The 10,562-nt window shown below is 41.8% G+C and overlaps 1 protein-coding gene across 1 annotated transcript in view; it reads left to right on the forward strand.

The window, feature by feature from the left end:
* The first annotated feature begins 405 nt into the window (after positions 1–405).
* LOC118427105 overlaps positions 406–10,562 on the forward strand; it is a 25,205-nt gene continuing 15,048 nt past the window's right edge. The window contains exons 1-7 of the mRNA XM_035836740.1: positions 406–540; positions 1,351–1,532; positions 2,140–2,300; positions 2,812–3,195; positions 7,259–7,309; positions 8,129–8,310; positions 9,861–10,122. Coding sequence (XP_035692633.1) covers positions 1,354–1,532; positions 2,140–2,300; positions 2,812–3,195; positions 7,259–7,309; positions 8,129–8,310; positions 9,861–10,122 — 1,219 coding nt within the window. The 5' untranslated portion in view covers positions 406–540; positions 1,351–1,353. The remainder of the gene's footprint in view (positions 541–1,350; positions 1,533–2,139; positions 2,301–2,811; positions 3,196–7,258; positions 7,310–8,128; positions 8,311–9,860; positions 10,123–10,562) is intronic.

A 10,562-nucleotide genomic window follows, 5' to 3' on the forward strand; every position in this document is an offset into this window, starting at 1 on the left:
ACAATACAATCTACTACAGCTACATATGTATGATAAAAGGACCTCATAAGCTAGCGGTTGGCCATCTGTGGCAATGTGTTGGTTTGGAGAAAGATATGTGTATAATATAATAACATATTTTCATGGTGCAATGATATTGTAACATCCCTTTGAATTGAATATTGCTATGCAATTCTAAAGGGTTGAGCTAACTAATACTATGTAAAGAAATTGCATGAAATTAGACTTTCTAAAATATTTCTAATGTTACATAGTGGGGCTTTAACTTAGGCTAATTCATGGAATCATTACGAAGTTACTGCAACATCCTATGATTGTGGCCTGGCTTCTTCTTTGCCCAAAATAGAATGAAAATGATAATCTTTATGTTTCAATTCATTTTTTTTTGCATTTACAGCATCTGAGTGGCAACAAGTGTTTGCAACAGTACATGGCACAGGACAGACAGTCTATGATGCTTGGAATGCAAGTTCTGACACCCCAGTCCTCCATTACAAAAGCAACCTTGTAGATCTATGGGCGTCACTTGGCATCAAAAAGGTAAGCTAGCATGAAGTTCATCTGAGTTGATACTGTATAAATTACATGATAAACTGTTCGGAATCCCCAACTCAAGAAACTTCACTTTCTGGAATTTTCGACCGAATCTCTCGGTCGTCTTCAGCTGTCTGACCGATGATTTTTTCAGACGTGTGACGTCAGCACTGGGTCAAAGTTTGTCGGAAGTCAGTACTGCCCCCGTCCCCTCTACATCAGGGCATGTCAATGTTCTCTCCACCTAGACAGGGGGTGATGCGGACTTCAGACAAGCTTTGATGTGTTGACATCATATGTCCAAAAAAAGCATGTGTTTTACAGCACCTAGGTAAGACAGCCAAAGATAACCGAAAGATTTGGTTGGAAATTCTTGGAAGTGAAATTTCTTGAGTCGGGCAACAGTTTATTTCTTTTCTCATTATATCAAGAAAGGTAGGCTGTTTTTCTGTACTGTTTATGGTAACTTCTAGTTTGACAGAAGTAATTGGATCGGAAGGAAAACACTGTTTTCTTACATCATACTTTATTTGATTGAATGTAATTTAGGATGTGATACACATGTATTTCCCTTGCTCTTAATGGCATCGACACCTGTTGTAATAACTCTTTGTGTTGTTCAACATGAAAACAATATGTTGAAGCATGATATGTATTTTTTTTTTCTGACCAAACCCAAGTTGAGTTTCACTTTGGAGTATATACATATACAGACTGTAGGTATGGATAAAGTTCTATTTGTCATCATATTGCAATCATGTACATTTTAAGGTGTGCATGAGGCCTTAAAATGTCTTGCTACAATTGTGTTATTAGGTGATGGTTGTGTTGGAGTCCATGTCTGCGCATGTTAAACTTGTCTTCAATGGACAAAACACGGACAAGTACAGCTGGTTCTCCAAGCCTCGCCTGATCTCGTCACCGTGGACCGACCTGGAAACAGAGGCGATAGAAACATTTTCTATCCTGGATGAATCTAGCCCCGAATCCAGCCGAAGGTACAGTAAAATGCATTTTACTTTTAAATGGTTCATGCCTTTGGTGGTGACCTCTTCAAAGCAAATTAAAAACTACTGCTAAAAATGTTTGCAACTTCTTTGACTGTCCTTCCCCATGCCTAAGCCCCACATACATGTATACATGTACACGTCGGAGGTGCCTGTTTCGGTAAAGACGCATTAATACTAACTAGGCATACTTGAACACAGATCCAATATTCGAAAACTGAATACATACATGTACATGTACATGTATTCCGTGGCAGTTGATCTGGAAGGTGGGACCAGGTCATGTAGGGGATGGTCAACATCCAACATTTGCCTGAAGAGTTTGACAGCTGTCGCGTCGTGACTTGAGGGTGGGTAGGTCGGGCACATCGCGCCTGCCCGCTCGGCTGATAATCCTTAGAGCTCGCTGTTGGACTCTCTGCATTCCACGTTCCTGTTCCTTGCTACAGCCTACTAGTCCTTGCTACAGCCTACTAGGAGGACATGGCCACATTCAAGGACTGGGTGCACGAGGGACACGTAGATAGTCACTAGGTCGGCGACACTGGTCCCTTGCTTTGCCAGCAAAAATAATGCGATATTTGTTTCTTTTCTTCAGGAGTTTCTTCATCAGTCGGAACCATGCTGACTGTGAAAGTGCTGGTGGTTGGTTAAGTGTGGCCGAGGCTGGGACTTGCACAATGTGGGAACAGACATCCAGCGGTGACGCCCCGGCTATTCTCTACTCCACTGTCTCCAATTACGTCACTTGGAGTAGTGGTACGTTATCCAGTTCTTAAACTTGTTTTAGGTCTACAGACTTGATACACACTTTTTGTCACGTTTTTCCAGCTTGTATTAAAAAAAAAGAAATGATTCTTTGCTTGTAGAACACCTTGCGTCACAAAATGTATTTCAATTATGACTGTAACAAATAGTATCATTGTTCAATGCTTTCTGCATTTTCTATTTAACTGGTGTAAGAAAGCTGCCTACTTTTTTAATGTCCCTACTAGTCGGTACATACTTAAATGATGTTGCCCCAAACTCTGAATCATTGAAGAAAAAAAGGTTAAGTGTACTGTCCTAACTAACGTTACCGGTAATGTTTGATACAAATGCCTTTTACATATCATTAACCAATTGATGGAAAAGATAATGTCCATTTTTGGCTGTCATTAATGGTGATGGCATTTCCATAGAAGCAGCACACCAGAAGCTCTGGTATGACTCTACTGGTTGTGTAAAAGAAACCCCCAATATCCTACATTATAGTATGCTTTTTCAACAGGTTGTATGGTGGCAGGCTATGTTCGTTTTAATGGCATTTGCTACAAGAGCTTTGGGGATCGTGTGACATGGGATGAGGCAAAGCAGACGTGTGCGGCAGACGGGGGCATTTTAGCCATGCCGAAGGACGATGCCACCAATACTTTCCTCGCTAATCTAGAAGAAGTAGTAGGGGGTCGTTGGCTTGGGTTGACTCATCCCAACAGCGATGGCCAGTGGGTATTTGAGGATGGTCAAACCCTGACACCATCAGACTTCTCCAACTGGCGTGCCGGTACACCGGATATCAGCGCCCATGGCTGTGCAGGATTTTATGGGGAGACAAGAAAATGGGCCCCAAAAACCTGTACTGAAAATAAACCATTCCTCTGCCAGCTAAATCAGGGTAAGTGATTCCATCACTTTCACTTTTATTTACTGGTAATGAGAGAATCAATGTATCACCCTCGCCTGACGATAAAGAAGGATGAGCGAAGGTGGTGACCTACTTACATGTAGCTACCTACCTACATGTACCTGCTTACCTTTGTCTTTAGGTTCACACATTAGTTACATGTACTTATGTGAAAAAATGCTTGTTCACATGTGACTGTTATATGTATGTATAAGTATCTCATTTGCACATTTGGGACTGGCTACATGCGGCCTTAACCGCGAGTTTGGTCTTAGGCCATGTTGATTTAAGTTAGTATGTTGTCTCTGGGATACTCTGGGATTCCCAAAACTGATGTGAGCGTGCAAGTGAAAAAAAGTTTAGCCAAATACAAAAAAGTAAGTTGCCTTTATTGTGGAATCTAAGTGGCCAGGAAGGTGGAGCAAATGAAGGAACGTTATATCTAGGTCTGACCCTACGCTTTCCCTATGGCTCAGCGATATTTTTCAAAAGTCATTCAACCAATGTCAAGCTGAAGTCAGTGCCATGCCCACTACACGACTGGCAGTCGAGCTGAACCATTGGTAAAAGGGGTTCGTTCTATCACTATCATGCTCATAAATGGACCAAAGTAGCATCCCTCCTGGAGGAAAAAAAATGAGCATAAAACAGAACATGGTATGGAACGAAAAGGGCCCTGTACTATACCTCAGTCTGCATTTCTGTGTATGTCAGCGCCACTATTGTATAGTGTTAATGTTATAAGAGGTTTGGACCACCCCCATGCAACTAGTGGTAGGGTCCTGTTGTTCATCATTATGGGTTCCATCTAGATGTTGCCAAATAGATTGTGCTCCTGACTATGCGCTCACTGTCATCCTTGAGTCGTCACCGTACGTGTTCCCTATTGGCGTGGTGGCAGCGGTGGGATCCTAGAACCCACACACGCACCAAGAAGCTTGGATGCCACGCAACTCAGGTAAATAACGTGCTCGAACTTCGACCGGGAAAAAGGGCAGAATAGCAAGTCCGCACATGGCGAGTCAACATCCGGGACCTATATGGTGTTCCACACTGACTCAACTTCCACACTTTTCTACCCCGGGTCCATCAAGATCACACCCGAGGAAACGAGGACCTAAGAAGATCTGTCCCATATGTCAACAGGCAGGACGGCAAGTGTTCAACCACGTCCTTAGCACTTGTCCTTTCTTGTCAGGCGAAGAGACATCGTACCCTCTTGAACCTAATGAACCTAATGCAAGGCTTCAACAAACTCTATTCAAGTTATTGTTACCGTTATATTTGTTTACTTGTTCACGTAACACATATTTTGTAGTTAGGTAACTCATGTTCCTTATATGTAGCAAGTTAAGACAACAGTATTCAAGTTTAGACTTCCTATACACGACATTTTACCACACCTTCTTACTCACCCTTTGTTAAGTAGTCAGAGAGTTAGAGAAGGAAGAAAAGAGAAGGGAAAGAAGAGACAGATCACGCCACTATTGTATAGTGTTAATGTTATAAGAGGTTTGGACCACCCCCATGCAACTAGTGGTAGGGTCCTGTTGTTCATCATTATGGGTTCCATCTAGATGTTGCCAAATAGATTGTGCTCCTGACTATGCGCTCACTGTCATCCTTGAGTCGTCACCGTACGTGTTCCCTATTGGCGCAGAAACACAGACATACTACGGCCCCTTTGGAAAAAGGCCACCTCGGGGTAATTTACCCACTGTTGTTCTGCACTAACTTACGGGCTTGTCCCAACTTGGCCCCGTGGGACACCCTCCTGGTACCGGGCTATTTTGGGGCACGACGGGGCCCCTGGATTTTTAAAACTTTGCAGTTAAAATCAACCAAGGCACTAAAAAGTCGCTGTCACCTACCCGTGTTAACACCAAGAGGTAAACAGTAATTTTTGTTTTATTTTTTTAAACAGATTGTAGGGTGGCAGACTACGTTCGTTTTAATGGCGTGTGCTACAAGAGCTTCAGGGGGACTAAGCCACGTGATGAAGCAAAGCAGAGGTGTGCAGCAGACGGTGGCATTTTAGCCATGCCAAAGGACGATGCCACCAATACTTTCCTCGCTGATCTAGAAGTAGTAGTAGGGGGTCGTTGGCTTGGATTGACTCATCCCAACAGCGATGGCCAGTGGGTATTTGAGAATGGCCAAACCCTGACGTCATCTGACTATTCCAACTGGCATGGCGGTACACCGGGTAGCGATGCCCATGGCTGTGTAGGATATTATATGCAAACAGGACTATGGACCCCAAGAGACTGTAACATCAACAGAGCATTCCTCTGTCAGCTGAATGAGGGTATGCGATTCCATTCATGCTGCTTTTATCATTAGGCCACAGCAAGTAAATTTTATGGATGACATCAGCACACCCATTTATGTGTTCATTGGGTGACGGTCACGACGAGATGCTGCTCTTCAAACCCTTGTGATCTCTAAGGACTCCTGGTTCAGGCCTTCTGGATGTAATGTCCTTAGCTGGCAATCCAGTAGGATTCCCGTTGTAAGCAGCGTTGTCTTGTGGTGTCTTCATTTCCTGTGTAGCATTATAATTTTTTCGACGCCAAGGACTTGAAGGTCTGCAATGCTGTGGTCTGTGAGGTTGAAGTGGGCTGAGACCGGAGTGTCCTTCTTCTTGTTGATGGATGAACGATGGCCATTCAGTCTATTGGCCAACGTTTGTTTGGTCTTGCCGACATATTGTAGCCCGCATTTCTTGCATTGAATAAGATTATGTTTTTGCTTTCATTGGCAATTGATGTGGTCCCTGATGATGTGACGCTTGCCCGTGCGGTGGCTTACGAAGTAGTTGATCTTCTTGACATGAGTACAAGTGGAGCACTTGTTTTTTCCGCTAGGGAAAGAACCCGAAGGATTGAATTTTTTTCAGGAAGTTCTTGTTCTCCTTCGGGATCTGGGCTCTTACTAGGAGATCCTTTATGTTTTTGTTGCGGCGATAGGCAAACAGTGGTGAATCTTTGAATATTTCCTTGGTTCTTGTGAAAAGTTGGAGAATGTGCCAGTATTTTCTGATGATGGTTTGTAGTGGCGGAAGGTGTGGACCGTATGTGATGACCAGGACCGTACGTTCTTGTGGTGCTGTCGGCCTCTTTTCTTTCAGTGTTTCTTCCCGGGGGCGTTCTTGTGCACGCGTGATGGCGTCGTCCAGTAGGGCTTCTTCATAGCCCCTTTGCTGGAAGTGTTCCCGGAATTCTGCAGCCTTTTTCCTTGAATCTGGGTGTACTTGAGCAGATGCGTCTTAGACGTAGGAACTGACCGTAAGGAATCCACTGCTTGCAGTGTTTGGGGTGGGCAGAGTTTCTGAGTACTACGTACTGGTGCTTGTCTGTCGGTTCGGTGTAGAGATCTGTTGTAATTTCCCCCTCCGAAATGATGACTGTGACGTCTAGGAAGTTGATCGAGGTTTTAGATGTTTCCACTGTGAACTTGATTGTCCTGTGGGCTTCGTTAAGGTCCTGGATGAAGGACTTTAATTCTTCCTCTGATCTGGTTCAGACTGCGAAGATGTCATCAATATACATCCACCATATCCACGGTCTTGGGGTACCACTCTCTTGTCATTCTGATGAAGGCTTTTGATTAAAAGGTCGAAACCGGTAATCGTTGTGTCTCAGCCGTCATCCTTCTGACGCCTTATCGACCATCAGCACACCCATTTATATTAGCCTGATTTTGAAAAAAAATAACCCCGAAAATTCCTCCTCATCCTCCGGAGACAGTGAGCATGATGAGAAAGTACCAAAATGGGAACATGTATCATGTGGTAGCTCTGATTGTACATTGTAGTTGTAGTTGTATAATTAGTTGCTGTGGCCTTACTGGTAATGGGCAATGCACTAAATTGAAAGATTACTAGCGACTCAAATATAGTTTGATGATTTAACAGGTACATTTTGAAACTTTTGGGTTCAATTCATAGCAATAGCAATAGCATCATTGTTTTATGGCAACATATTCACATAAAGGTCATATCTATACATCTTGTTGGCTGTAACTAAGGACTTATTTGGTTCTCTCCTCAAAGTTGAATCCACTGTTGGGAGTGCCGACCGCATGGTCATCTACGTCACGACCGGTAAGTAAATCACGAAAATATATGTCTTGTTTTGTATGACACACAGCAATGCGTAGTTCATTTAGTCATGTTTGAAAGGATCCAGTGATTGTTTTTGTCATTGTGGTCAATGATTATATTGCTCTCTGTAATAGGGATGTGAAATATATTGTTTTTTCGTTTGCCATTTTGACATCAACAGGGGTTATGCTTTTATTTTTGGGCCAATATAGATTTCGTAAAACTGGCACATAATTTTTTATGCACAAGCATGGAATTAATGATATCAAATGTAGATGAAATCTCAAGCAATGCAGTTACCGATTACGTCATTAATTCACACAAAATGTATATGATGCTAGTTCACCAGGTACAAAACGTATATCTGTGTTGTAACCTATATTGTTTTTAGACATAGGGTATTTAGGGATATCAAGTTGACAGATTGTGGTTTGATTTTTGCCATATTTTCAACATGTTGCAGTTTGAAACCACAGTATGTCGACTTGATATCCCTAAGTATGTACTTTGACTTTGACTTTATTGACGATGAGACAAGTCATTGCATCTGCCTAGGCAGCTTTGGGAAAATGCGGACGGACATACAAAGAATTCATCACAAAAACATAATCAATTTTTATAAAATTTGTCATGTATCTACAGATATCGAAGAAATTGATCTACTTATTAACAGTTTTTAAAAACAACACATATATAGGTAGGCTACCCCACGAATAAAGATAAACTTGTCTAGCATTATATCTTCTCTCGGTCAATCTGTCAGATGTATAGTCACATGTCGACTTCAGAAATGTTATGTGAATGTGTGTTTTTCCCAAGAAACTGGACCCGTCCGTGACCACAGAGGAACTGAGTTTATCCTGGCATTCACGGAGAACTCCCAACGTGACGGGGAGGTGCCGAGACTGTACATCACTGGTACCCGTGCCACCTCAACCCGCGTCACCGTGACTGTGCCCGCCACGAGTTTCAGATCATCCATCAGCGTTACGTCTAGTCAGGTAAGATTCAAACTAGGTGGCAAGTAGCGTAGTACTTATTAGGCGACAAGAGCTAGTAGTACCTTGTATATTAGATGGTAAATTGGGTAAACTTAGTCTAGTACTTGAAAAAATGAAAGTTTGTACTTTGGGTGGCGAGAGTGCACTGTACTTTTTTTACGTAGTACTTTGCACAATGTACAATGTATGTTTGGCTATATGATCGGTACTCTTAGTATTAGTACTTGAAAGTTTGTACTACAGGTGGCAAGAGTGTACCACACTTAAGTACTACAAGTTGTATGTTTGGCAGTAAGTACTTTGTACCTTAGGCAGTAAGACGAGTACCCTGTTCTACATTGTACCTTACATTTGTAGGTGGCAAGAGTACTTTGTAATGTTCATACTTTGTATGTAAGGCTGTAAGATGGGTACTTGAGTACTTTGTATGTTATTCGATAAGAGATTTACTTTGTACATACTTTGTACGTTAAGTGGCAAGAGTTCTTTGTACTTTACTTGTTTTATTAGCATGTTAGGCCATGTTGATTTGATTATATGGATGACATCCTCTGGGAACTCCAAAACTGATGCGAGCGAGCGAATAAAAAAAAAGTTTGGCAAAAAAAAAAGTTGCCTTCAGTATGAAATCTATAATAAGTGGCAAGGAAGGTTGAACATACAAAATGTAAACAACACATAGTATGGTATACCAACAATTAATTGTAGGGACCAGTACATCGCACGGGTGCAAAATGTTTTTTTCTTCTTGGACGAGGACCGATCCGAAAAAAAACAGACCTGAAAAAAATCAGTGGAACAGCTCAGGTTTCGCCAATTAGAAAATGGACACACTATATCGGCAGGTGTTTGGGGTCTTGCCGGGCCAAGAAGTCAAGAGCGAAGTCGACTTGAGTTTATACTCATTTGTACCAAGTTTCTACAGTCAAAGGTACAGAGACAGTTAGCCTTGATTACATGAAGATGGGATCTTAAAACGCCAGTGGGAGTCGGATAATCCACCAAACAGATTTCTTTGTAGCTAAATTGACCAATTACCATTGTTTTCAGTATTGCCAATTCTCAAGTTTCCCCAGACAATCAGGTCCAGGTTCAGGTCCGGACCTGATCCTCTAGACCTCAACGGGACCTATACCTGAATTTTCTGTACTGGTACCTACCCCTACCAACAATAGATTTTTTTTTCTTTCTGTCCTTTCACATCTTATTCTTTCACTTTAGATTTATTTTGGCATTCTACGGCATTAGTTATCTGTTTTCTGATACTTGTTTTTCAATCTACGGCATATATGTGCTCATTTTACAGCTGCTTTGCACAATTTACTGTGTGGTCGAAAACTTTTTTTTTTTTGGAAACGGCCGAAAATTGATGCGAGCGCGGATGTCATCCATATAAACAAATCAACATGGCCTTAGGCGGCAAAAAAAAGTATGTTGCAACATCGTGATGCCCATGGATTACTTTATGTATTTTTCACAACATCTTATTTATTGCATTTATTGCATGATGTTTTACCATTGTGTACTATGAACATTCTGCAATCTACAAGGTGACAGAAGTGCAGCTGCCCCCTAGCGGCGTGGAGATGAGTGGCAGTCAGAAGGGGAACTGGGCCGTGTCCGTCACAGCCGATGACGAGATTGTGGTCTACGGTGTGACAAAAGGAGATGGCTACCTGGCACTGCCCACTGATGTCCTTGGGAAGGAGTATTTCGTACCTTGTAGCACTGTTGATGCAGTTTCCAGATCTGTAACATCAGGAGAAGGGATGTTTATGATGATGGCCATGGAAATGGCTATGATACCCACAGGTTGGTTCAAAATTGAAATCATAGATTGCATAATGATTTTATCACTGATGGTTTTCTTGTTTGTGTATAGAATAGATATTTGGTAACACTGTAAGCCTAGGCCATCTTGATTCGATTATGTGGATGACATCCTCTGCGGACTGTAAAACTGATGTGAGTATTAAGTAATTACGGTTAAAAAGAAATTGAACTTTGTCAAAAAACATTGCCTTCATTATGAAATCTATGTAGTTGTGAAGGTTCAGCAAAATTAATGACTAAACCTTCAGAGTATGATATACATGTACTATACAATTATATGCATTGGTTCTTCTTTCACATCTTCTTTGACTTTGGAATCGACTTTCATTCAAAGATGTTAGTATCAATTTTCCAATTTTTTTTTGCAAATTACAGCCACATAAATTTATTCATTTTGCAGCAGCTTTTGCAGATTTACA

This window comes from Branchiostoma floridae, chromosome 12 (assembly GCF_000003815.2).
Source record: "Branchiostoma floridae strain S238N-H82 chromosome 12, Bfl_VNyyK, whole genome shotgun sequence".
Classification (NCBI taxonomy): domain Eukaryota; kingdom Metazoa; phylum Chordata; class Leptocardii; order Amphioxiformes; family Branchiostomatidae; genus Branchiostoma; species Branchiostoma floridae.